Below are 27,852 nucleotides of genomic sequence, written 5' to 3'. Positions count from 1 at the left end.
TGCAATTTTGGAGATCTGCACACAGTTCAAAGATGAAACTGAAAAATGTAGTAAATGGTCTCTATTATAAAACTTTTTTTCTAAAAAATGTATATAAGAGGACAACTTACAGGAATTTTTAGTTTTAGAGATTAAAAGCTGAATTGTGATTTAGACCTCTCTCTAGAGTAGGTGTTACCAAACTCCTGCAATAATCATGAAAGGAGATCTAATTTCTAGTCTGCAAAAACCTTTCCCAGAAATAGAAGGGGTGCTGTAGGTCAGGAATGAAATCCACCATTAGTTACACAAATACATTTTCCCAGCACTTTGCAGTCCAGCCCTGGGTCTCAGGGCAGAGACTGCACAGTGCAAGCCTGTGACTGACACAGGGAGAGAGAGTTCTGTGCACCCAATAGTCAAGACTATGAAAAGAGGAAAAAGCTCAAGAAAAACTCGTTTTCCTCCTCTGACTCCTGCAGCACAGAGTGCTTGCATGGGACTGAAGTTAAATGCAGCAACTCAACAGCCAAAACAACCCACCTGCTCCCTTTTGAGTTTTTCCCTCTTACGGATCAGCTCAATGAGCAGTCGAGCCCGCTCCAAGTCATGCCGCAGTTTTTGCCAGTACTTCAGCTCTTCCTTCACTGCACTGGTCTTCTCATCCTGCTCCTTCTATAAAATACAGCAGTCGAGTGAGATAAAAAACACAACTGGCTTCCTGTGTTACCTTCTTTCTCTAGGCATCCTCAGTGAACTGCTCTCCTCTTCCTCCTATTCACTCATCTCTGGTTCAGACTATGTCCCCTCCTTTCTACACAACAAACACAACACCAGCCTTTCTTGATGTCACATAATCTGTAAAGTTAGCCCAAGTTATACTGTAGCTACACTCTGGGAACACCCTTCAGTGCCTAATCATTTACACACTCCCTGCTTTTATATCCAAGTTTATTACAGAGGCTGGAAATTTTTCTATTAGCTGCTGTGCATTGAGGCAGCAGCCCAAAGCATTTACAATATAAAGGTAAGGCAACCAAAAGCAGGGAGGAAAGAGCTATTACTATCCTATTTGTAACCAAGAAGAAACAGAGCCATGGAAAGACATTTGCCAAAATACAATGGAACAGCCAATACTGGGAGATCAGCTCATGCCTTCCAAGACACAGTACATCAGCTTCACAGCACAATCAGCCTTCCTCTCCAAATCTGCAGCTTTCCTAATGGTTCGCATGATACACCTGAAGTGAATACACTTTCACATGATTGCCAAGAGGACAATTGCTTCACAAGATCTTCATGGTTTAGATTCACAGGACACTTGTTTTTAAGAACTTACTTACGGTAAATTGCCAACATAATACACCAAGGAAATGCTGCACTTTCCCAAGCTCCACACTGATAAGTGGGAAATAGTTTTTCTATTTATTACCCAGAGCAGTCTTCTTGCAACCCAAAAGTTTATAAATTCCTTCAACTATAGTAAAAATATACATGCACATTGTACACAATACCTACTGACAGGCTGTGTTAGAGGGTAGAGTCTGACTGCTTCAATGCTTCACCAACTATTTCTCATGCCAAATGCAGCGCTGCTTAATAGAGTCGAGATTGAGTGACTCTAGACACCAGCTCAGAGGAGGAAGCAAAGGAGTCCAGAGCTGATGATTATATCTAAACTTCTATATGAATGCGCACAGAAGGGACAAAAATTGAAGCTGCAGGAAGAATGACCCAAACTGGAATTTGGCCATAACTCTGGAGCTAACATCCCTTTTCTTTAATCACTCACGAGGAATGTGGTTTTATAATTCATCTACGAGATGGTCCATCACACCCTTGCACAGTCCTGGATCTCCTGACTCAGGGGAAAAACTGCCACCTGCTAACTCATCAACACAAATTTCAGTGGCACTGTGGATATCCCACTAATATACTAACTCAGTTCTTCAGGCATGTACCAAGAGGAGATCAGAAGAGACTTAAATCAGGCCTCTGATCCTTACACTCCCAATGCTCTTTCCAGCAACACATCAAGGATGTCTCCCTCTAGAATGCAATCTCTCCATCCTCCCATGGATGTTCAGCTAGGGACTAATACCTGCTCCGTGTTCCGCTGGGCCTGAAGGTGCGAGTGCAGGCGCCGGATCAGGGGCACCCCATTCCTCGCCTGCCGCTTCAGCAGCCAGTAGTTGTGGAGCCTCTGCATGAACTGGTTCTTCCTCTGGAGGGAGAGCCCACTGCAAATTTTGTTCAGCCTGAAGGAAGCAAAGAGGAGTCATGAAGCCAAGCGCAAAGCAACCACGACCCTGTGGACCCTTACGTTTCCCGATGAAGTTTTGCAGTGTTGTATCAAGCACACTCTGAAGCAAACATGAACTGGTATTATCTGGGATCTCCTCACTGTGAAGACAAATGTGCCTACTTTTCACAATACATCCCTGTGTTAGTAGCAGCTTGGCTGGAGGGTCTCACCAAGCACTTGCCACAGCTCTGTCAAAGTATTCAATCACCAATTCAGCTCCAAGACTTAACTTCAAAACTACTTCCTGTGTCAATAACTTTCAGGGGCCCATTTAAGCCTGATGTTATTAAGCTGGAGTCTGTCAAACTAACCTGACAGGAGTCCAAGAATAATATATCACCTATTTTAACTCTTGCTTACCATTCTTAGATTATACATGGTGCCTTATCAGCAGTTTTCCAAAGCCTATCTGTTAAAATACCAGAGACGCATCAACACATTTCCTAAGGCACCAAACAAACATTCAGCACCACCCAGTTCTGCATGAGAGAGAGCTGGAAGAAAAATAAACAGACAAATTCAAAGCTGCTTGCAACACTGCCAGGTTTGACATGCTCTGTAATAAAGGGAGGAATTAAGAAATTATGAAATGAGATTTAGAAAGTTTAATAGTGGGATGACCCCTACCTGCCTGCCAACCTGTACGACCTGAAGTATTTTAAAAACACCTTCATGCTAGATGGGTGTTTGCTGTTAGGGACCACCATGGACTCTGTGTTGCACAACAGTTTAGGACCGGTGCTTGGCAAAGAAAGAAAACCACAGTGTGCCACTGACACTCATGTAGAAGAAAGTCAGTCAGGAATTATGCTGCAGAGCACTCTGAACACAGCAATAGTTATTGTTAGGTTTTGACTCAGTGTTTCCAATGTCATCAATGAGAGGGACTGAGTCCTTAAAACAGACCCTGTTCAGCTCCAGCTGTCCAATTCCTTCCCTAAACTTGCAACACTCACCTGTAAGAGGGAATTTGTGTGACAGTCACCACGGGCACAGGTGAATGCCCTTTGGTCACGTCAGCAGGCTTCCTTTTGATCTTTTGCTTCAATTTCACTTGGTTCTTTTTCAGAGACCCTTTGGGAGGGCCAGAATTGGCTTCCTCCTCTCCCTTCTGCTTCACGGTGTACTCCTGCCCATCACCACCGGCAGCTAGAGACCCTTTTTTCAGCATTCCAGGTGGGGAATGACTCTCACAATAGGCAGTCTTGCGCACAGTGAATGTCGTGCCATTGATGTTGGTCTCCCTCGTGGGTTCGATCTTCATGAAGAGACCAGCCCTCTGGGCACAGGTGACATGAAAAGCAGTGTAACAGTTCAACTTGTGGCATTGGATAGCAGCTCCCATGCCCTTCTGCTTGCAGATACAGCATGTGAGCTTCCACCTAGCTGGAGGGATGTTATTGAGCCCTTCAATGGGCTCCAGAAAAACAGTGTTTGCAAAGCAGACCTCTGGGATCCAGATGGCACAAACCACATGAGCCCAGCGGCCATCACTAGTCTGCTTGAAGGCTCCGCCTTTGTTCGGGCAAAGGACACAATCCACAGGTCGAGAAGGGGACTGCAAACAGCAGCGGCAAAGCCACTGCCCCTCAGGGATATAGGGCACACCGTAACACTCCTGGTGCACCGCCAGATTGCAGATATCACAGAACAGGATGACATTACTGTTGTGACACTCATCATCCATGCAGACACAGCAAAAGGCATCCTCATCAATGAGGGACTGGTGAGCCCCGTTGTTGCGGCTCTCAAGGTATGACTCCTTTTCCAGCCGATCCACCAGCAGCTCGAAAGTGTCAGCAGAAACTGTTCCATAGCCATCAGCCCTTCTCCTCTCGTTGACCATTTCCAGCCATGCCAGATCCTCCTCATCCATGTCATACTCCACTTCTACATCAAGGTCTTCAGGAGGCTTTTCCATGTACCGATAGTAGGCAGCAGGGAGAGGAGGGGCATCTGGCTGGCTAAAAGAGTCCACCACACGAAAGTTGGGCTGGGGTAAGTGTAAAGACTTCCCTGGTGCGTGTTTGGAGCAGGACTCCTTCTTCTTGCCTTTGGAAGGTGTTTTCTTAGATTTGGAAGGGAAAAGGGGCTGCTCACTGTTTTCCTTGTTGCTGTTGCACTCAGTGATGTCCTGAGCAGTCAACTCGTCCTCCGTAATGAGTTTCAAGGGATCATAGATGCTGATGCGATGAAGCCGCCCATCGATGTCCACCTCCACAATCCGTTGGGCCTGAGCGTACGTCAGCGTCTCCCGAGTCGGGGAGCACTTGAGGCTGTAGGGTGAGGGAGAACACCTCCCCTCTAAGTTCTGTCGGGATCTCCTTTGAGGCTTCCTCATCACTGTGGTCCAGAGACCCTGGAACAAAACAGGACAGAGGACAGTGTAAGACAAGGAGTCAGGCAAGAAACAGTGCAGATTGAAAATTCTGCTGACAAACAGCTCTCTTACAATTCTAGTCAGTACAAGCAAAGAAGATACTGGAGGTAAAAGATATATAGGCAAAAATATATTGGAGGATGAAGTAATTATTATGAATGGACCACACTCATAATTAATACTGCATTGAGAAAAAATGATGTATTAGCCAACTGCTGAAAGTGCTGAAGGAAAAGCTAATTTCAGTGAAACAAGCTTCTGAAGGACAGGTTGTTTTATCTGTTGATGGGAAAAACAAGGGTACAGGGTCCCTTTAGTGAAAAAAATCAATGTATTTCTAGAAAAATTACCCAAAGTGGGCTTTCCACCAACTGCCATAAAACAACGCATTTGTAAACCACACAATTATTTAGCATTATGAAGAAGCATCTAAAACAGCATAGAAATTGCTGCCAGCAAGAGCTGAGTGCCTGGGATAAGATATTCACCTGGGTATCAGAAGAGACACAGCTATCCACCTCCAAAAAAACCTCAAAAGCAACAATGAAATGAACTCACACTGAGCTGAACCTACAACCTTTCTACAACAACAGAAATTTCTACACAGCAACCTAGGCATGTTTTGATTTCCCTGGCACATTTGAAAACACCTCCCAGTGACACATAAAAAAAAATTCCTCTGCAAACAGCATCCGTGAACACTGAAATGCTGAAGATACTTGACACTGGTGGGGTTAAACACTATTTCAGTCCATGCTGATTCTGTCTTACCATGCACAAAGGTTGCTGATGTGAGAATAGAAGGTTCAAACAGTCATCCTCTCACTATTTCCATATGATCAAAGCTTTGCAAAACACTCCCATCACCCATTTCTGCTGGGTGTTGCACCAGGAGCAGAGTGTGAAGTTCCTAGAGAGTACAACTGAGCAAACAAGGTGGCTACAATGCATAAAGCTGCTAGAAATGAACTTAACTGTACCCCAACAGCTCATTCAGGAGTGGTTGAATTCTCCTGAGCAGCACCTTTTACACCTGTAGGCAAGAGTTGCCTGGGAAGGCTGCAAAAGGCAACTGAAAAACCAAGCCCATCTCCAGGACACTTAAATTTATTACAAAGCGGTCAAAAGCTCCACTGAAAAAAACATGTATTGAACAACATCACAATACAGGCCCCTATTATACACAAAGCCTGGAATATCTGGCACGAGTGAGTCCTCTAAAGGAAAAGCTAAATATTGCTGTGATTTACACCCACACAATACTGTGTTGGCCATTTCCAAGGGTCAGAGGCACCCTCTCACATTGCAGAAGGCTTCAGTCTTCTTCCCAACTCTTCTTCATGCTGCAGTCCTTCCTTATCGCCTTCCCACACTAAACAACCAAGGATTTACTTTACAGCACCAGGTTTCTTTGCTAAAGTGCAGAGGACGGCAAGGCTGGAGCTTAAGGCAGTAGTGGAGTTTCCTGGCCCTTTCCATCATGGCTCAATGATCCCAGTGAAGAACCAGGTCCCTCAACAATTAAGAACTTCAGTGACTTGCAGGAAGGAGAAGGCCACTGGGACGTTAGCGAGCCACAGCAGATGTGAGGAATGTGGCTCTCCTTCAACTCTGGTGCACCATGACTACTGCCAGTGGCATAGCTTGTATAGTTCTGAACAGTTTGGGGGTTGATGTTACCAAAGACTGCCTCTCTTTCAGACATCAAGTCAAATACAAGGTCTGGAGACATTCCTCAGCATTGCTGTCCTGTACCACCAGCCATCCAGCTCTGTGCAGCCACTTGTGGCTGTTCGCTGGGATTTAAAACCCACTACTGTGGAATAGAAACAGACACCCACAAAACAATTTAATAAACACGACTGTAAAATAAAAGCAACAGATGCCAGAGGGAAGAAACAGCCTGCAACAGTTGCAGCCCCCTTTCTACCTTGTGCCAGCCAAAATGCTGCTTCAGCTCCTGCCACCCTCAACAGTCCCTCCACATTCCTGCTGTGTCCATGCTTGCCAAAGGATCATATTGCCCCCATGCACCTGACACCCACGTTGATACCTACAACAAAGTGTCAGTGCTCAACAGGTGTCATGGAGAGCTGCCTGCCCTGGCACACACGAAAATCTTTATCGATCCCCTGATATTTCTGTAAGCAAGCCAAGCTGACAGGAGAGGCACCAGGCTGCAAGAGACGACCTCCTTCGGCATGGGGAGCGTTGTGAGAAAGGCTGTAGATGAAGTTTAAGGTAAAGTCTGGGCTTAGCAAGAGTCTGTGTGCGCCATGAACTGCATGTGGCCTCAGCAGCAGCTGAGGTAACTGTGACGTGCCATGAGCTGTCAGGCGCCGGCGGGAGCTCCTCTCAGGAGCTGTCCTGTGCAGAGAGCCAGGGACACGAGATCCCTGCAGGGAACTCAAGGGCCGCCGGCGATCTAGGTCAAGGTACAGCAGGGACTCGGACAGAAACTAAGCTGCCCCGGGAGACGGGAAGGCGGTGCGATGACCCCCTCCGGTGGCCACCTCCAGGCCGCTGCCAGGCGGAGCCGCCGCTCTTCGCGAAGGGAGAAGCGTCTCCAAAGAGAGGGACCGCTGCGAGGAGAGCGACAGAGCGCGCACAGGCGTTGGAAGGCGATTGGCTGTCGCCGCCATCCATCACAGCTCCAAACCCAGTATCAACGCAAGGCTTTGCGGACCTACAGGAAGGTTCGCTGGGTCCCGCCTGGGCCAATAGCGTAGGAGAAGGTGGGCGGCACCCCCGAGGCACCGCGAAGAAGAGGGGGCTAAGATGGCGGCAAGGGGGGGGCTCGGCGGGTAGAGCGCTGCCTGTGCCCCCTCTCCAGGCGCTCCTGCCGCCGCCCCCTCCCTGGAAGGGTCCGAGGGCCGCCCCCTCCGCGCGGGGATAGAGAGGGCCCGGGGCTCCGGCGCACCGCGCTGCCCAGCTCCTTCCCGCCCACCCGGTCACCTTCCCGCGACCCTGGCGAGGGGTGCGAGGGAGGAGAGGAGACCCCCTGAAGGAAGAGTGTCGCGGCCTCCCACGCAGCGCTTTACCTGTCCGGCTCAGCGCGCCGCCTCCGCGGCTTCTCCACCGTTGCCGCCGCCTCCTTTAGAGGAGATTTTTTGTTATTTTTTTTTCCTTTTTTTTTGTGTGTGTTTTTTTCTTTTTTTCTTTTTTTTTTTTTTTAAATCTTCTCCGCCTCCTCCTCCCCTCCCCCCTGGGGCGGACGGGCTCACCCAGCCGGCGGCGGGAGGGGAGGGCACAAGATGTCGGCTCCGTCCGCTCCAGCTGCCGCCGCTGCCTCAGCGCCGCTTCCTCCCGCCGCTGCCGCCGCTGCTCCCGCCGCTGCTGCTTCGGCCCCGGTGCTGCTTCGCCCCCCGCTACCCTCGGCTCCCCCCCGCCCCCCCGGGGCTCCAGCGCCCCCGACGCTCTCGGTGCTGTGGAGGCGGCGGGGGGGGCCGGGGGGGGAGCAGGGGGCACACGCTCAAAATGGAGGCGGCCGAGCGGTGGGGAAGGCGGCAGGCAGCGGGTGGGCGGAGGAGGGGGCTCCGTGCTCCGCTCCCCGCGGGCAAGCGCCGCCCGCCCCTCCCCGGTCCCTTCCCACAGCCCGGGCCGTGCGGAGCGGGAGACCTGCGGGGCCTCGGGGTGACGAGAATGGGGGGGGCCCTCCCGACTCAGACGGCGTGAGCTCCCGCCCATGTCCGCACCTGGCGGGGCACAGAGCAGCGGGCAGCCGCCACCGCCGAGCACCGTCTGCTGGTCCCAGGCGGCCGGAGAGCGCTGGGCCCGCTCCTCGTCCCCTTCCTCCCCGCGTCCAGCCTCGCGGTTGGGGTTTGGGAGCCCTCAGGTCACAGGAGATGGGATTTTTATCCCAGGTTTTTTGGGGTGTCTTCATCTTACACCCGTGTTTTTGCAGGAGGCATGGGATCCCACAAAATGTCCTAGAGTGCCAGAGAACCTGTAGCTTTGTCTCTGCCACTGTTTTCCCAAAAAAGCAATGACATCAAACAAACTGTGTGAACAGCAAGAGCCTGTATTTATTTTCTAGACCAATACTTAAGGTCTACGTAGCCTCCTAATATGCAAGAGATATGACCGAGCAGAAGGACAGAGAGAAAAGGACTGAGGAATGAACAAGGAAGAAGTTACATTTGCAACTGAGAGTAAGTGGTGAGATAGGGACTGCAGAGATTCCTACACTTGCTTTTTATAGAGTGTACCACATACTTGGGCACATGTATGCTCCACTTCCCACACTGTGCAGAGTATTGCATAATACCACATCTGAATTTATAGAATTAACTGTTTCAGAAGGAAAAAAATGAGTGCTGTTTTCCCTCATTTACAGTCCAACTATAGATCTTCAGTCTCTTAATGTTGGAATCTGGGAGCAGCCAGTCTATGACAAGTCTGTTTTGCATAGTTGGACCAGAGCTTGCTGAAGCTTTAAAAGCATGGGAAAATGCGTTCCTTGCTGCTAAAGAGTCTTACATGTCACCTTTTAAGAATGTACTGTGTATATACAGTGTATGCTTTTTTACAAATCTACTCTTCATGTACCAGGACTTGAAAATAAATGATAATCTATTCTTGTCCCCCATGAAAAATAACATATGAAAGATTTAGAAAACGAAGTCCCAATACTCTTGCTGATTTACACAGGATCTCACTTAACCCCTGAAGAACAGCTGCACAACCATATGGTCCTAGCCATGAAGGATAAAAACACACTAAACTACAATCTATAGATGCATTTGCTTCCTAGTTAAACAACAAATAAAATCATTTCAGTAACTGATCAGCAACTTCAAAGGCTGAGAGAATTGGGTATATTCAGCTTGGAAAAAGAGAATCTTTAGAGTGACTTAATTGTGGCCTTCCAGTACCTGAAGGAAGCCAAACAGAAAGATGAGAGACTTTTTACAAGGGCACGTAGGGACAGGACAAGGGGGAATGGCTTCAGACTAAAAGTGAGTAGGTTTAGATAAGGTATTAGGAAAAAAAAATCTTCCCTGTGAGGGGGATGAGGCTCTGGCACAGGTTACCCAGAGAAACTGTGGCTGTCCCTTACCTGGAAGTGTCCAAGACCGGGTTGGTTTGAGCTCCGAGTAAGGTAGAGGGTGTCTCTGTCCACGGCCAAGGGGGTTAGAACTAGATGTTCTTTAAGGTCCCCTCCAACCCAGGCCATTATATGTTTCTATGAATTTTTTCCTTCTTTATGTGAGAATTTTTTTTCCTAGCATTTTCTGTGTGTTTTTTAAATAAGACAGACTTTTGCAAACTTTCATTTTGACCCCAGTTTTGAAACTTTATACTCCTAGATTTGCACTGGAATTAGCTTACTGTAATAACATTAGGTTCCCTCTTAAGTTCAGTGGGATGACTTGTGCACAGAGATGTCCGGACACCTCTGATGACCAGGGCTCACATGTTATAACATCAAAACAAATTATCCATCTTTTATATCAAAGCTGTGGAACTAATGTGTTATTTGAAAAAAAAATTCTGAACCTCTCTCAACTCTCAGAGGCAACTTAACTCAATTTCTTTGCCCTCCCAGTTTTTAAAGTGCAAAACCAGTGATATTGCTTCAAATGAAAGCATTAGCCAAGACACCTCAAACAGAGTTGGGCACCTTCATTCATAGTATAATTTTCTCCATCTTTTTTCAAGTATATAAAACATACATAAAAAGGAAGAGAATTACCATTTAGAATTGACACTGGGTTGGGTTTTTTTGTTGCTGTTGATTCATTTGTATCTCTCTTGGGGAGGTTTTTCTGTGCAATTGCTAAAAAGGACCCCTATGCATTAAAAGTTAAAAGCCTGGTACCTCGAAGTGATGAGCCTCCGCTGCCATTTCTTTCAGCTGGATTTGCAAGTGCTCACCTGCACTCCCTAAGACCCTTGTTTTGTGTGGAGTATATACAACCCTCTCAGCCTCACTTAGAACAGAGAGGTGACATAAACATCATAAACATCCAGCACTATCTCCTCAGTGGTATATCTTTTTTTAATCTCAACATCCTGTAATTTTAAGACATTTTTCCAGTCGAAGTGTTCTGAAGACAGATCTGAAATTATGGTTTATGGTGGGAGAATTTTTATTTTTCCAGTCAGGCTTAGCTAAAAGAAGTTAACTCACTTTCATTTAACAGAGAATCAATGAGCGTTGAAGACACAATATACTAACCTTTCAGTATTATTTAACAGAGCACAATCCAGCAAAAAAAAAGTTACCAGTCAGCCAAAGAGCTGACTGACTCAGCTATGAAGCAACACCAGCTGAACATCACATTAAAAGCTGTATAAACTTGTGCTCAGAAAATGGCCTTGTAGAGAGAAATCAGGCGACATGTCCCATAAACCACATTCACCTGCAAACTCTGACATTTTCACAGGGTACATTTGGATTCAGTAGTCTTAATGGTCTTTTCTGACCTGAATGAGTTTATGATAAGTGCAATTAGTGCAGCAAGTGTTCATCCATTTGGAGAAAAAATAAATTAGTGCTGGCTATTTTGTTATTCATTCAATCCTTCATGTCTCGTTTCTTTCAGTTGCGAAAAGAAAAATAGCCATAATCACATTTCCAGCCAACACTCTGCTGACCCATGATACAGGAAAATGCTTAAGAATGCTTTCCTTGGTTGCTCAGGAAACAGTGAGACATGGAAATACGAAAAGGTATTACCATCCTTTGTAAAGTATCTCACTAGAGTTCTCGGATGTGTTTATAATTATGTATAAGAAAAATATCACGTATCACATAAATGAAAACATGAAAATTATTTGTTTAGTCTGCTACCTAGAATGTGAAAATGTTAAATATGAAAATATATTTTTCCTAGAGGATAAAATAAGTACAGTTTTCTAAGAGGCTGTAGAAATTTTCAAAACTATGCGCTGAAAGGTTTGTAGGTGGTGTCCAAAACGCAGCAACTATTATATCTCTTAAAAATTCCTAGCAATTTTGTGATGTTTCTTAAGAAAATAAAATAATCATTGCTTCATCTGCTTTTTTTCCCATTTACATGTGCAAGTACCTAATAAATAGGTCCCATAAAGTTGCAACTTCGCAGACCTAACTTGCTGTCAAAAAAATCCCAACTTAGATTGTTAATGAAGGCTTCACTTTCCAAATTTAAAGAAAAATGCTTAAAACACAGAAATGAAGGTAAGAATAGAAAGTAAATAGGATTTCAAGTTAAACATTGGTATGTTATGTGAGACAGGCACAAAAATTCTATCCATACATCCTTAATATAAATAGCAAACATACTTGTGGCTGGCCTAATTTATGGAATTTTAGATCACTTATTGGCTGAGCGATCTTTATCACTTTTGTATTTTTAAGTATGCAAACTACGCAAGGGCAAGAAAAACGTAATGGAGGGAACGTCTGTCCATTATGTGTCGGTGTGGGTCATCAACAGGCACCACCTTTGCTTTTACCTAAGATAATTCCTTCTTTGACTAACAGTGTCTGTCAGGGTCACACACCCCCTCTCGTTTCTTGTGCTGATTTTGAAGTATTTCAGGCTTGGCCTGAGTTCATGGGCTCTGTCAAGCAGGTGTTTTTCAAACTCCTTTCATGAAATGTCAGTATGATTTCCTGACGCCCCTTTCCAGTAGCTCATTCCTCTTCACTGAAACATGTCCTCAGATGCCACACAAGCACTGGGACGGTTCGGCTTCACAGACCGACATTGTCCTTCCACTGCCAACCTGCTACATACTCTGCTCTCTATTTTGAGTTCCTGGCTGGTACATACCACGCAAACCAAATCACATACACTTCCAGGGTTTCTGAACTTGCAGAACACCAGCTCCCTGCATTTGTTGAGATAGTAGGTATTGCAGAAGAAATAGTATTTGGCTCTTGGACAGTGGGCTGTCACTGTAAGGGATTGCTGGGTGAATGAATGAAACCAGAGCATGGAGCTCACACGCCAGCTGTTAAGATTGCTCTTGCAATTTCAGAGCATTTGGTGTAAGCTTTCAAAAGAAAGAGAAACTCAGAAACCCACTCCCTGAAACACAAATTATTTTCTGGATGTACACTCAGCAGAAAGACTGATACTGAAGAGACAATGTGCTATCCCTGAAACAAGTGATACTAATGCTTATTCTCATTAACAGCAAAATCTGTGTACCCTCCTTGGTCGTGTTCAAAACTGTTCTTCTCACATCCATTTCTATCAGAAGTCCCAAGTGCATCTTCATGTTTGTCCTCTGGTCAGACAGACAATTCCCAAAGGGCACTTAGGTTATTCTTTAAAACTATGTAAGTCTCTCTTGAACCACCAGTAGACTGCTGAGTACATTCCCTCATAAGGAAGATGTTTTCTCCCTCAGCCATCATTACAGAGAACCAGAAAACACTTCAGGTTAAACATCTGCAGCTCTCTGAGGTGTTAATGGCAGCTGCAGAGAGCTTCTCTCCAACTTCAGTTCAAGATTATACAGGGCACATGGCAGTGAAGTCAGATGCCAGGTTCAAAAGGACAATATTCCAACTGCTGTTTGGCAGATGCAGCCGTTCAAGGAAAATGCAGGTCCATCTCACACTTAGCAAGAAGCACCTACTTAAGAGAGAAGTGAGGCAAAGGGCTTGTACATGATGCAGAGAGATATGAGGCAAGAGAAACCACCTCTCATCAGCATGGACCATCTGTGCAGCTACAGCAGGATAACATCAACACCATAATATCAAAAAGCAGCAGGCACTGGAGCGTTATCTCAAGTTCTGCATGGCAAGAGCTGCAACAGAGAGACAGCCAAGAAACACTGTCATGTCCAGTTCACAATGAAGAGAGATCAGAAAATTCTGGTAACATTGCAGTCTTCCCTTCCTGTACAGCAAAACTGAACATTACTTAAGAAAACTAGAGAGTTCTGAAAGCAACATGGTTAAATCAAACCGAAATAACTCGGCAGCTACACAAGAAGGGGAGATTTGAGAAACACAGCATGTATTACTGAGTTCACATACCTTCTCAGCAAATACTTGTCTCTAGCCCTGGCAACCATGTGCTCTGAGCTCTGATACAGAAAAGACACTTGTCTCTAGGCACATATTCTTTGAGATGGACTTTGGAATGATTGTCTGAACCGCACTGATCATCATAGGGAAGAAGGCATTGCAGTCCAAAGGTGTGTTATCACAACCATCAGAAGTACTTGCCTAGCACTGAACTATCTAGTGAGTGTATCAATAAGCCACGGACCTACAGATACACCAGTTTCAGCACAGGGTGGAAAATGTCCTGCAGACTCATATTCAAACTAAGTTGTGCAGCTCCCTGGGATACACAGTCTATCAATATGGGAAGTGGCCTTGAATTCCCAGTCTGTGCTTGCAACTAACAGTGAGGAGACAGCACTGATGAGGAGACAGCACTGATCAAAACCCAGGGAATTACATAAGCAGAGCAGGGGGGAGGGGGAGGAAAAAGGCAGTGGCTTTCCATAGGGGAATATCCCAAGCAGAGTTATGTGTATAGCATGAGTTTGGAGCTGCTCTGAACACAGACTGATCCCATGACCAACTGGATTCCCATGGTGGCCTGGAGCTGGCACCATCCCAGCAGCCTTGATATGCTGGATGCTGTGTAACTGCTCCAGGAAGGAGGACACAGTCAGAGTTAGATTGCATAAGGTTTTGTTATGCTAAAGAAAGAAAATTTTTTAAAAAGTGATACTATTTCTGATCATTTTGCTTGAGACTCACTTCTCAGTCAATTTACCTTTTTCTTTACCTTATCCATAACTAGTGTACTAAACCCTATGCTTGAATGAGAAAGAGTGAACCCCCTTCTCTCTCAAGTGGACAAATACAGGGGTAAAAATAATAAAAAAAGAGAGAAACACCAAGTAAAATTCTCCCACTTAAAGTTGGAACAAGAATATATTTATCTTTTATGTTGAAATCGGTCTGGAGTGCTTCCCTTTTAGTAGAACAAAGTCCAGTACCCGCAGCACGGGGTCATCCTTGTGTTGGCACACAGAGAAGTCCCACAGGCCAAACGATGGCCACCATCAAGACAATGTGGAATAAACTCCATCTGTCATCGAGAAGTGAATCCCAGCCTCAGCTGCACCAGTCGCTATAATGACATCCCACTTTGCTTCTTGGAATCCTTCCGTGCAATGGGACTGAAGGACAAGATCTCCTTGTAAATATACTCTTGAAAAACAGAACAAAATAACCATGAATGTGTGATTTTAGAGGACACAAATTTGAATGTTATATGTGCAGAAAGGAGGTATTCAGTGGCAGGCATGAGCTGGAAGAAACAGACAAAGGAAAGAGGCAAAAAAGTCTACCTGAAGAGCCTAAAGGATCTTTGCTAAATGCATAAAAGCAAGAGAAAGGCAAGAAATATGTGCACTACCATTAAGGCACGAACAGGCAATCACAGCCTTATTCAGCACGTGCACAGGGAAGAGAGAGGGGTAGGAGAGTTCCATGCTACACGGGAACTTCAAAGAAAATAAACTTCTTACTTTTCCACTCATCTATTGAAAGTTTTTCATGTTCCAGAGAATCATCATAGGACTGTTGTGCTTCTGTCTCCTCCTCCACATCTCGGAACTGGTCAAAATAGGGGTGAGCCAATGCCTCTGTGGCTGTAAAGCGCTTTTCCACATCAAGCTGCAACATCTTTTCAAGAAGGTCCACGGCTGTAGGAGAAGATGGGAACAGTGCTAAGCAAGGTACTGTGGAGAATGGGAATCGTGTGCATGAACCCTGCAAGCTGACGAGGCTAGTATTTCCAGTACTGCACCTCCAGACCCGAAAATGAAAGAGATCATTCAACCTGGTCAAGGCAGTGAGGAGCTCCCATCAGTGGAGATGCAAAGTCTGCCCAACAGCAGCCTCAGGGAGCTCTTACTAACATAACTTAAATTGTGCAGAAATAACAAATTAGTCTTGAATAAGCTTTGCTGTATAGATGAGGCTGCAGAAGGATGAAGAGCAAGCCAGAAACCTCAAGATATTTTTCAGTTTTAATACATTGCTTTCACTCAGAGCCCTGCATCTCAAAGTAGTCTTAACATGAGTAATATGTATAGAAATCTGTATAGAAATCTGTACATCCCTGGTAAACAGGAGGGTAGGAAACTTGGATAGCAACTAGTATGTCAGCCCCATTCCCACATGGTTTTGACATTTTAATGCTTTATTCCTATCAGTTTTTAGAACAGCTTTGCTTGCTCTCACCTCTAAGCTACTTGGAAGAGAGCTCTTCGTAAGGAATCAGTTTTTACCCTGAAAATTATAAATTTTAACATCCACTGTCTGTTAGGGATCACTGGATCCAGGTATTCAACAAACAGAATCTACACTGTACACTATAGTGGAGTGGAGTGGGGCGTCTCGTAGCACTTTATCAAAATCCATGGTGCCTTAAATGTTAGTCTGGGAAATAATAGTGAACAAAGAAAAGCTGGTTTGTTTATCCAAGTACTGCTGATCATATCGTCACCTGCTTGGCTACAACAAGAACAACTTTTGGAAGCCAATGTCCGCCAAAATTCATCCCAACTTTCATACCAATTGCAACTAATATATGCGACTGCCTTGATCCTTAATTTGCAACCCAGAATCAAGACATCCTGTTATATTCAGCATCTGATTTCTTCTGGTTTGTTGATATGACAGCCAGAAATTTCTCTTTTCCATAAATATTTTATGTAATAGGCTGTGTAATTTTAAAATTAAAAAAAAAGTAGTAAATGGCCAAGAACAGCAAAACTTCATCATTGTAATGCCAGTAAAGAATCTTTTTGCTTTTAATTTATGCATATTTGCCCTGGGAGGGGCAAGGGCACAACCTGCAAGGGAGAAAGTAGCAAGAAATTAGGAGAAAAAGGAGAAATAGAGTTGGAGCTGCGGTGGTCAGCTTGCCTCTTTTCCAGCTGTGAAAACTCATGAGAAATGTTGGAGATGACTTACCCTGAGGATTTGCTTTAGGGAAAAGCACAGACAAATCCTTCTTGGGGATTTTAGGAAGGGACTTGATATAACTCTTAGCCTGAAAGAGCAAGGAAAGCACAATTACTGTACGTGGACAAGTTTCAGGGGGTGTGAAATACAGCTTTCAGATCTTACGGCTCTGATGAGCAAAAGCAAATGGAGAGAACAGGAAATTGTCCCAGATGTCACATTTCAGTGAGCAGTTTACAAGGAAGTATTTTTATCAACTGAGAAACAGAAATACATAAGTTTTAGGAGCCAAGCTAGAGAACAGAGAAGGCTGGTGGTTTGCTGGGGCATCAGGCACCTCATACGGAAATTTCTGCAATCCACACCACTTTGCAACACAACACCAGCTCCACCAGATGTGCCATTAACAAAGAAAAATGTCTTCCTCGCCAAGGGGAAAAGGCTGCTGTTGTGCATCCTCACTGCTGCTGTAGAGGCAGCACCTCTGCTGTCTCAAACACAGCCACGTTAACCTCTCCTCCACTGCACCTACACCAGCAGGACCCAAATCCAGAGCAAACTTTCTTACCGCTTTGTCCTCCAGCTTCTCCAAGAAGTCTTCTCCTGGATGCCCTGTTACCTTCAGGATTTGAGTTAGCTGATCCAGGTCTGGCATGCTGTGTTAAAGATCACCTGTTGAGGAGCAAGCCCTGGACACCCCTTGACAGCTCAGCCCATGGGAGCTATTAGGTCGTGATGCAAACCAAAGAGTCACACAGGTTCATTAAACTGGCAAAAAGAGCTCCAAGGCTTTTTTTCCTGGCACACCATTTTCATCAACAGATAATTTCTCTGGCCCAGCTGTGCCAGGACCCGCATCCATGGGCTTAGGGGATATGCAGACGTTTTGGGGATGGAGCTATCGCCATGCAAGGCTGAACTGGTAGAGCTCTAACCACAGCGTACAGCACACATGGCCAGCACGGAGGTGTATTTCTAAGGTCCCCTCTTACCTTCTGCTTTCCTCACAAAAAAGACTTGTCCCTGCGATTGCCTCCTGGTAAACCAGACTGACACCTATTTTTTCTCAGTAGCCTCATTCATAAAAAAGCCCTTTTGCACACAGCAATTATTACTCCCCTCAGGGAAAAGGTTCAGCTTGAAAGGATACAGTCTTTTCCTTTAAACAGCGTTTTCCCAGTCAGCATTTCTGCCATGATACAGCCAATAGACCAGATATCCACTGTTCAGGGAGAAAAACGGGGTGGGGGGGGTGAAGAAAAAATAAAAGAAAATAAAGGACAGTAAAAAGGCAGCAATGATTTCTGGGGCTGTCGCTTTTGTTATTGCTTGCAGCAAGGACTAATTTAAATTTCACTCCCACCCTTCTCTGTTTTTTCTATGCTGCCAAAATCTCTGCTTTCATCATTTCCTGCAAGCACTAGCTTTGGGAGTTGTGCAACACCTTTAGGACCTGCTGCACTCCAGGGAACACTGATGATAAAGAAGAAAACAACTGGGCGATTACATGAGGTTTGACCTACTAGGATCCCCGGGCTTGTCACCAGATAGTCACGTAGCAGAAGCACGGCTGCTTACCTGTCTGGTTGTAATGCATCCAGTTCAGGATGACTTCTGGGGCTCTGTACCACCGTGTAACCACATAGCCAGTCATTTCGGCATCAGCATGCCTGGCCAAGCCAAAATCCAAGATCTGCAGTGGCAAAGGAAGAAGAAAGAAGGGCAGGAAAGAAAAAAAGAAATCCTATGGGCAAGTGAGACTCCACTTCTAAGAGAAAATTAAGTAGATCCAATCAGATAATAACAAAGCTCCAACTACACCACAGCCAACCATGGGACAGTTCAAAGAATTAAGAGTCTTAATTCCACTGTAAATTGAAAGCCAGCTGCAAAACCAGTTGTTGTGAGAAGACCCTGCTGACCCCTGACTGGGGCTTTGTGCTACCTGGAAGGTCACTTTCTTTCTTGAAGCTTAGGTTGCAAGTCTGTGCTTTATTTGAGTTGGTCTATGACTTGGTGGTGAAGGCATGCTCCCAGGCCACCACAACTCACCCTTTCCTGTAAGAACACCTTGCAGCTGACAGAGGATGGCCTCTCCCTCAATACTGAAGATGAACAAGCTTGACCCAACCTATATGGGCAACGAAGCCACTCCCTGTAATATACATTACAGAAAACACATGCTAGAGCACCACACCAGCAAGCTGCAAACAAACCCTTCAGAGCAATACTGAAAATAACTTTGTCTGGAATCACAACCATAATGTCAGTGAGAACCAAAGGGTAACTGAGGTTGAATCCAGTTACCCTTCAAGCATCTTTCACCTAATGCAAGTATTGCTCAGCAGTATTGAATTTATCTAGGAAGTCATTACAAACTGCCATGCCCCAGGAATTACAGTGACAGGATGTTCATTTGAAGTCTTGCGTGCTGATTCAGCAAGTTACATCAGCAGGTGAGTATTTCCCCCTGCCTGAAGCCACCAAGTGACAAAACGCCTTGAATTGAGAAGGCAAGAGGAAACATGATAGTACCACGTTCCTGCTGGCAGAGCAGTTCCTCCACGATCTGACATGCTACATGCTACAAAGTGGTGCTTTTCCACCTACCTTTAGCTGACAGTCTTCGTTCACAGCTAGGTTACTTGGCTTCAGGTCCTACAACAGACAAGAGCAGAAAAATATGGATGTTTCAAGTTGCAACACAAAGCTCACCTGAACCTCTGCTTGCCCTTGAAGGGGTTCTGTAACATCCCAAGCCCAGTATCAATTCAACAAAGACACCATGCCTGCTATACTGTACAGCTTTAGATTACTATTTTTTTCTGAAACAGTTTCAACTCAAGAAGCATCATAAAATGCTTCTCAGCTCATCAGAAAATACAGCATTTCCTCAAAATGCTGCACAAGCGGGCAAATCCAAACATATATAGGGTGTAGAGACCCCAGAGCAGACAATGCTGTTAGTAAAACAATGTTTATGAATTTATTAACTTTATCACTATGCTGTGTTTCTCAAACAGACAAAAATCAGAGTAAGACCAAACATGAACTTACCCTGTGTATGATGCCAGCTGAATGAATATACTGCAATAAAAAGAGGAGCCACAATGTGATCACCAACAGACAAGACTACCTGTTCTCCAGCAGAGAAACAAGAGCTACAAACAAGAACTTGCTGAGACCACAGCCTGCTACTGCAGGGCAGCATTTTGAAAAGGAACCTCTGTCCTGAATTGCTGAGAGTATTTGCAGTCCTATTGCCAGTCTAAAGAAGATGCATACAGCACAAGAGGAGGGATGAAGCAATAGTTTCTTAGAGAAAATACAACAGCGTCAAACTATCAAAGGCATCAGGGCTACAGCAGATGACTTGAAAACTTAGTTATTTTGGGCCTTCAAAAAAAAATCTCAGCATAAAAAGTTAAAATTGAAAAAAATGACTGCATGGTTTTTATCACACCAATTAAACCTTCTACATATTATTCTCCCCTTTATTTAAACTCAAGATGGCAGTGAACTGGGGAAAGGTGTTATTAAAGTAAATTCATTCATGCCTGTAAGCCACTGCTCTGTCTCCAGAAGAGTAGTGAAGGATGTTAGTGGGCAGCATTAAGACACTGTCTCTACATCCTGGAGTTTTCTGCTATTGCTTTCTGCTCTCTCAAAGCCAGTTACAGAAGCATATTCCTTCTTCCTTATTCTATTGAATAGAAAATCTGTCTTCCTCCCCTAGAGCCTCTTTTGTGAATTCAGCACAAGCTCTGGTTACTGCCAGTTTCTTACTCTCTGTGTAGAGTTTTGCTAAGGGTTTTGGCAAGTCAAAGAGCAATGCAACTGCTGCCATGGAAAAACCATCACAAGGACTATGGCTGCTGATTGTTTTGATACCCAGCTGATGTAAACAAACAGTCACTTTATTGATGTGTTCTGGAACAAGAGCAGTTCAACAGCCAATATCTGTTCTTAGGGGATGCCATAAACCCCTCCACATCTTTCCATACAGTGTCAGAAGGGAGTTTAGTTAGGGTCAACCCAGAGGTGACATATAGAGGAGACACAGGGGGGTCAATAACTCCTCCAGGCCCACCTACCTTCAGTCCTTTTAGCATTTGGTAGACCAAGTACTGGATCTTTTCGTCACTGAATTCATGTCCCATGATCTTTTGTAAATCTGTCCGCATGTACGGCATCACCAGGTAGCTAAAAGACAACAAGACAAGGCCCTGAGTCTAGAAGAAAAATGCAGGGGGCCAGGCTAGCCTTGTTCTCACTTGGGCTTTGGTTTTTGGCTATGGAACTTTAGACCTCAAGTGATGTTCAGTTCCAGACAGCCTTTCACCATTCAGAAGCTGAAACATCTCACACAGCAAAACTGCGTTGGCTCCCAAATTTATCTTTGCAATGTTTTCCTGCCCTGCCTCAAAAGCCAACATCTAAGCTTTCTTCAGTATCTGCCTCCTGAGACTGCTAATTAGTTGATGGTCTTCCTACAGGAATGGCTCTGAGAACCTTCAAATGGTTTTCCTGCAGGCTGCTAAATACTCAGCTGTCAGCCAGACCTCCAAATCCAGGCACATGCTGCTCGTCCCCAGCAACAGGGAAGCGAAAATGACTTGTCCAACCTGACCATAAACACTGAGGGGAAAAAAAAAAAGAACTGCCAGAATTAGGATGAAAAGAAAGCCAGATCTTCAAAATTCTCACTTTAATTGCCCTGAGGCCTGATGAACAAACAATACTTGTCCCATTCTGAGTGCAGCCTCTTAGCACAGCAGTCACACAGCATGGATCACACTACATGTGATAGCCATGGAATGTAACACATCCTCATTACATAGATTAGTCTGTACATTCTATGGTCTCCCAGCTGCATGCACGGCATGGGATCTGTTTATGTATTCTGGGTGTGTTAAACATGGGAACTAATGCATGCTTTTGATTCTCCCTGTGTTATTTGGTGATGTCTGGCCTTTAGCCTGGCGCCCTTGCACCTCAACCCAATCTGTTATCCTGCTGCTAAGACACAGGTGTCTTGGGCAATAGTTGAGTCTGGATAGAGTAAAAAACTCCAAACTTACAAGTCCTGGAACCCCTGGTAGGAGGCAGTGGAGGTAAAGACATCAAGCAGCCCGATGACCTGATGAAGGAGAGAAGTCCACATTTAAACCTGGAAAGCACTTGCTGGGCATGTGGGACTAGGGTAGTAGCTCTCCACTGGCATGTGCATATGGGTAAACACAGGACTCCCTCTGAAGAATCCAGATTCCTCACTGATGCTGCACAAATGTTTTCCTTTCACTGATACAACGTAGCACACATTACACATCTGCTTCAGCCTGGTGACAACTGGGCACAGCAGACAAGGAGCAGTTAAACCCCGAGACTGCCTTCACATGCCAAATGTCAGGATCTTTCCCTATATTAAAATAAACGTGATGCCACCTGAAAGGACATGCTTCCAGGTGGCAAGAAAATACCCCTTGTATTAGCAGGAAGAGAGAGAAATGAGTACTTACATTCTCATGTTGCATGTGCTTCAACAGCATCAGCTCTCTATACGCTCTCTTGGCAAAGATCTCTGACTGGAACGGGCGGCAGAGTTTCTTGATAGCCACTTTCTCTCCTGTCTTCTTGTCTATGGCTGAACTGCAGCAGAGAAATAAAAAACAATTCTGACATTGGCAGTATGTTCTAACAAATTTGGCAATCCCAAAAGTCTCATAGAGAAAAGTCAATTCTTGTGCTCACAGAAGAACACCAAAGAAAGGCCCTTTGAGCAACCCAGTAGAGCTCTGCACAGGAGATGTTACCCCTGTGTAGCTTTGGGCAGCAGACCACAGCCTGTGCTCTTTGGAGGACTAGGTGGAGTACCAAGCCCTGTATTAGTGGCTCGCCTTTATTCCCTTTTACCTGCAGAAGCAAGCTGGAGCTAACAGAGCTGTGAAGAGAAAGAAACACAAGTGGTTAAAGTTCAGAATTAGTTCTAACTCTGCCTTCTCCTTCCCTAATGCATGGAGATAAGGGAATAAAGCAATTTCTGCTTTGCCATGTGCTTGGAGGCTGTTGTCTTTTAAGGCAGGCCAGGGCCTTCGCTGTATCCCGGACACAGTGAATGTCACCCATTAAAAATACAGGCTGCTGAAATGAATTCTGTTGCATTCAGGATCTTTGATGCTGCACATATGTTTCTGTGTAAAAGCAGGTCTGGCTTGAAATGAGAATCTTCCATAAAGCTAATGAAAACATAGTACAACAACCATTGCCACAGACATGATGTGTAACTCCCTCTGGTCACATTTGCTGCTTGCGGCTGGACACAACAATCCTGTGACAGTTTCTCTTCTTCTGGAGGCTTTTTGCTCAGATTGCAAAGGAGGCCCCAGATTCCAAATGGGAAAGGAGGTCCTCAGATAGACAGCTGTAATTTTGGTTTCTCAGTGGTCTTTTCCAGGGGTGCCTCAGCCCCTCCTTGACCCCTCCATGAGGCAAACATGAAAAAAGGGTTTTCTCTGCCAAATCGCTCTGTGAACTTCCAGAGCAGTCCCCACAGCTCATAAATCCTTAATCCCATCTCCCATGGAAACAGAAGGGCTATAAAACATCACATTCAATCCTATGGCTTTTAGCTGTCTCCTCCAGCCTTGCGCAGACACATTTCTCCATTCACTTGGTAAAAGCAAAGGAAGTGCAGGAACAGCTACACAAGCCAGCTTCAGCAATGAAGACGCTGTAGGGTATCACAGGAGGACTCTGAGTGAAGAGTTGTCAGTTTCAGGACTTCAGCAGATGTCAGCAGAGGGGACAGCACTGCATAAAGTTTTCTGAGAAGCCAGGGAAATAGGAGGAAGGCACTTGGACTACATAATCAGCTTCTGCAGAATTCAAGGCAGGTTTCCTCATCTGAGGGTGCACATTCTTACCTGCCTTCCCAGCTGCTGATGTACAGAGCATCTAACCCCATTTCTAACACAGGAGAGCAGGGTGATGAAGCTTCAGCCTGCGCAGCACAGACAGCACTGGTTACACCCTTCCCATAAGCACAGCTAAGAGCTAATTCAGTTGATGCAGCTGAGAGAGCCGACCATGTTCTTCCCAGCACAGATTTAATGAACAGATCGTTTGTGAAGACTTGGGACAGAGAGAGCTGTGCCCTGTCTTGGCTGGCAGAGATCAGCAAGACCAGCGTTGGAAGGGTCAGAAGACTTCTTTCACAATTACATTCAGCTGGAAGCCAAATCATTACAGATTTTGGCAAATTAACAAGATAAATAAGTCTTTGCTGTTTCTCCTGAGTTACTTTCTCAGCTGCTCAAGAAGGTGTAAAAGCCAGCTGCTGAGTAACACTGCAATGGGAACGTTTCCCAGCAATTCCCAGTAGAGGACAGCAAATCCCAACTCCACACACTTCTACCTCTGGTTTGTACAGAAATTGGCACCCAGCCCTCCTTGCTGAGCACTGTCCATTCCATACTACTACCAGCACCATGGACTCCCAGGCTGTTTCAACACCCCTTCCTCCCTCCCTCCTTTATAGCTCCAGAGCAGCCAAAGCTTTCACAGGGGCCAGTAAAGACAGTTTGTTTATGTTTGGGTTTTTTCGGGTGCAGAAGGAAACTTGGGAAAGGATTTCTCGCTTCCTTTTTTTTTTGTCCTGTCTTTATTTTCCTTCCTGCTTTCTTCAGTGATAAAAACCTGAGAACAGTGCACAAATATTTTTAAAAAGTCTAGTTTTACCTGATTTTGTAGGCCAGACTCAAGCATCTCAGAAGCATAAATGCATCTGGACAGCAAAGTGGGAGCCTCTATGTAAATTGGAAGACAGGGAATAAGGACAGAAGGTGGGCACCAGGGTTTCAAGATTAGTGCTGTGACAGCAGCAGGATAGACTTTGCCCAACACCTGTGAAAAGGGATACACCTTTCTTTTTTATTTTTAGCTCAGCATATTATGAAACAAGGGCTCTGTTCAGATACTGTCAGTGGATTGCTTCTTATTTAACCTTTCAAGGAGTCTCCTATCTCATCTAGTTTGTCAGTGTAAACGAAGCAAGATCTGACTTTTGCTTGCTCTCGCCACAGGCACTTTTGCCCAGCTGAATAATTAACAGCAGCTCATGCTGCTCTCTCATAGGTTGGGGATTATTATCACCCCTGAAGGAAGTCCCAGTCTGTTACTGATCCTGGTTTACAGTAATTTCTATCTTCTGTATGGTTTCAAGCTAGAAACAGTATCAGGGTGGGAGTTGTATTGTTCAGCTGCTTAGTCCAGGCAACCCAGCACCAGTTGTCTTGGACTAAGCAGCAAGAACATCTTGTTCCAGTACCCACCTCTGTTACCATCTACAAATTTCTTCCCGACACCCAGGTATTCCCCACCTCGTGCCTTTGCTGCCAGATAATCCTAACGCAAGCTCAAGACCAAAGGAGCTCAAAACTGCCTGACCCCAATGCCGAGGTAACACCCCAAGCTGCCTGGCACCCCTGGCTGCCCTGCCTACCCAGTCCCCTCTCTGCCCACCTGGGGTGACCACAGGGGGAAACAAGTGACCAAGTCCCCAGCCCACTGCCTGCACTGGAGCAGGACACAAACCGCCTCCATCACACATGCAAATGTCCTTTCTTAATCGAGGGGTGCTGACAAGCACCTCCTTGTTTTACCCCTAGCATGGAACACCCCTAGCTCACCCAGTGCTGCTGCTGGCAGTGCAAGCAGGACCCCACTCACCACACTGAGCCGTAGGCTCCAGACCCCAGCGGCTTGAGGGATGTGTATCTCCTGGGCAGCTCCCAGAGGGTGTTGTTCACCTCCTGCCTGTAAAAGCCTCTTCTTGCGATGTTCATCGCCCGACGGGTGTGGGAGTGCCACCCCCCCAGAGTACTGGAGTATGGGAGGGTTTCTGGGGTGAGAGTGCAACAGTGAGGCCTTCTGTGCTCGTAAAAAAAAAGGGCTCTAGCGAGTTTCCTTCTCTGTTTTCAGCTGTTGCGAGCGTGAAGGAACATGTCTTTCGGCCCTCCTCCCTCCGCCTCCACATTGGCAGAGGTGAGGCATCAGGTTTCCTGACACGCCTTGGTCTTGTACAGATGCCTCTGGGCTCTGCTGTAGGATTGGAGCACCCAGCCCTGCACAGGCACACCCCTGGGAGCCCCTGTCACCTGGAGCTCTTACCCTCCTGCCTCCACAAGCCAAGAAATATCCTCACGCAACTTGGAAGGGGTCTCGTGAAATCCTCCTCCAAACAAGTGGATGAGTAAGGAGCTGTTGCGCTGGGGAATCTGAGGGACAAGCCACAGCACCTCGTCAGACAAGCAGGGACATTCTTCTTTCAATCTGATTGACAGCTCCAGGCTCCTGACAATGCCATGGTGTTACATCCACAGAAAAGCAAGGAAACAATGGCAATATACTCCCAAGTCGCTTCCGCGCAGTGGAGGGATGTGCTGAAGCAGGCTGAGGTTCTCCACATATGTCCAAGTGACTGTCACATGGAAGTTCAGGAGCAGCCGTGAGATGGGAACATCTTGAGAGCTGTTTGTTCCCCAGGCTTTCCTGGGTCTGGTTTAATCTCCTGCAGCAGGTCTAACCCTTTCTTTGGTCTTGGACAGAAGAGTCCAGGTTCACTGCTATGCCTATCACAAGCACACCAGACCAGCAAACCCAGCCCGCAAGAAGGTCCATTCTTGGTAAGCAGATGGCACCATGGCATTTTGCTTCAACATTAGAAGGCTCAGGCATGGCTCCCACACAAGAGGTAGGTGCATCCCACATGTGTTCCAAAGGAAGTGACTAAGCTGTGCCTTACCAAGCCAGCCCAGCTTCTTACACAGTGTTCTACTCCACCAGCCCTCCACCCTGCCCAGAATCTCTGCTCCTTCCACACAGGTCATCTGCAAAGGTGTACCTGCTCTGAGAACATCTGTGCAGCAAGATTACAGCCAAGTTACCTGGCAAATGAGTAATACACCAAAAGCACTATCAGGAGGCTGGGAAAGATTAATTGTCCCTCCTTATAGGGGAAACACTGCAGCATCTGTTAGCACTGGCCCTTATGTTAGTCAAGTAGCCATGCTACAGTCACAGGTACAGCCTGCTGCTTCATAAAACACACAACTAGGGACAAGGTTTTAACCCTGCTCATGAACAACTGAGTAAATCAGACCTGGCTGCAGCAACAGTCAGGAAATGAACCATCTGCTTAGCTGGATTCTATAAATACACCTGTAAGCAAGAGGTGTCACTGCAAAAACTCCTGGTCCACAAGGAAACGAGTAACTCCTCAGTTATTTGATGAACACGCCTCTTGCTCAACTACTTGTGCTCATGCAGGTAATCAGCATGCAATTAAGGAGTCCTAAATAGCTGCAGCATGTCTGGGCTGTACACAGATGAGTTAATTCAGATGACCAAATCAAACAGGAAATTTTAGAATGACAGAAACCTTTAGGTTGGAAAAGATGATTTTGAAGGTCAAGTCTAACTGCAAACCTAACTGCTACATCCACCAAAAGAAGTGACAGGATGACCCAAACATTCTTCTCCAGCTGCCTCTACGGTGCAGCTGGAGGTGATGATAAGGGTTACAATTTTCATCATTGCTTTCCTTCCAGTAACAGGCGTTTCCTCATGGACCTACCCAAACTCCCAGTATGTTGTTCCCACCCATGATGGCCCTACCATTGACTGGAGCTTAGTTGGACAATTTATGTGCTGTACACTGACTGTTAAGCTTCATGAGTTAAATAATTGTATAGGTGTACTTTATATTTTCCCCCAATTCAATTCTCACAGATTATAGCTTGGATTTTTTTGCTAACCAGGATATAATGTAACTGAGCACATTCTGGAATTGTACATCTTGAGTGTTTGGGATTTTTTTCTTTTTCCCCCAGAAAACAACAAAGTGGTGGCCTTGTTTAGGCTTTTCTCCTCAGTTTTTACCCAGGCCAGCAGATGGTGAAAGAAAACAGGAAGGCTCACAGAGAGAACACCCCCTCACTGTTTTTTGTACTTCCTCAAATCAGCTGCTGGACAGCCTGGTGGCAGGGAAGTGCACACACTGTGGGGGATCAGCTCCCCAGCTGGCATAACAACTTCCTCTGGCTCACCAAGGTCTAGGGACTTCAGTGACTGAGGGTTGTGTTACTGTGAAGAACACAGCTTTGGTCCAGCTGAGTTCTTCTGAGTGAATGGCACCAATACACAATAAGAGTTGCAAAAGCTTAACTATGGTGCTCATTCCACCACCAA

At 45.7% G+C, this 27,852-nt stretch overlaps 3 protein-coding genes and 1 long non-coding RNA gene across 7 annotated transcripts in view; 1 reads left to right on the top strand and 3 right to left on the bottom strand.

The window, feature by feature from the left end:
* BRPF3 (bromodomain and PHD finger containing 3) overlaps positions 1–8,334 on the bottom strand; it is a 22,955-nt gene extending 14,621 nt beyond the window's left edge. For 2 of the 3 annotated variants that reach the window (XM_071578685.1, XM_071578686.1), the window contains exons 1-4: positions 7,706–8,334; positions 3,241–4,643; positions 2,081–2,237; positions 523–654 (exon numbers count right to left, since the gene is read on the bottom strand). In XM_071578685.1, coding sequence (XP_071434786.1) covers positions 523–654; positions 2,081–2,237; positions 3,241–4,625 — 1,674 coding nt within the window. In that variant the 5' untranslated portion in view covers positions 4,626–4,643; positions 7,706–8,334. The remainder of the gene's footprint in view (positions 1–522; positions 655–2,080; positions 2,238–3,240; positions 4,644–7,705) is intronic. The other variant, XM_071578684.1, reaches the window with a different exon arrangement.
* LOC139683501 (uncharacterized) lies at positions 8,106–18,356 on the top strand. Its single transcript, XR_011699791.1, has 3 exons — positions 8,106–8,815; positions 11,213–11,339; positions 18,030–18,356. It is a non-coding gene; the product is annotated as an uncharacterized lncRNA (long non-coding RNA).
* On the bottom strand, positions 14,544–27,852 carry MAPK13 (mitogen-activated protein kinase 13). 2 transcript variants are annotated; one of them, XM_071578693.1, is made up of 12 exons: positions 25,333–27,852; positions 22,125–22,254; positions 21,687–21,745; positions 20,700–20,808; positions 19,663–19,692; positions 19,216–19,263; positions 18,184–18,298; positions 17,756–17,827; positions 17,174–17,253; positions 16,615–16,693; positions 15,162–15,338; positions 14,544–14,841 (listed from the first exon to the last, which is right to left on the bottom strand). In XM_071578693.1, the coding sequence occupies exons 1-12, from the start codon at positions 25,446–25,448 to the stop codon at positions 14,762–14,764; spliced, it is 1,095 nt and encodes a 364-aa protein (XP_071434794.1). In that variant the 5' UTR covers positions 25,449–27,852; the 3' UTR covers positions 14,544–14,761. The 2 variants fall into 2 exon arrangements, with proteins under 2 accessions (XP_071434794.1, XP_071434792.1); XM_071578691.1 differs by lacking the exon at positions 25,333–27,852 and adding an exon at positions 23,529–25,304.
* MAPK14 (mitogen-activated protein kinase 14) overlaps positions 22,180–27,852 on the bottom strand; it is a 30,157-nt gene continuing 24,484 nt past the window's right edge. Inside the window, exon 13 of the transcript XR_011699790.1 lies at positions 22,180–22,254. The gene's annotated coding sequence lies outside the window, so the exon portion shown is untranslated. The remainder of the gene's footprint in view (positions 22,255–27,852) is intronic.

This window comes from Pithys albifrons, chromosome 28, assembly GCF_047495875.1.
Source record: "Pithys albifrons albifrons isolate INPA30051 chromosome 28, PitAlb_v1, whole genome shotgun sequence".
In the NCBI taxonomy this organism is placed as follows: domain Eukaryota; kingdom Metazoa; phylum Chordata; class Aves; order Passeriformes; family Thamnophilidae; genus Pithys; species Pithys albifrons.
The sequence above is the reverse complement of the archived record's forward strand: the minus strand, read 5'-3'. Positions and strand labels throughout refer to the sequence as shown.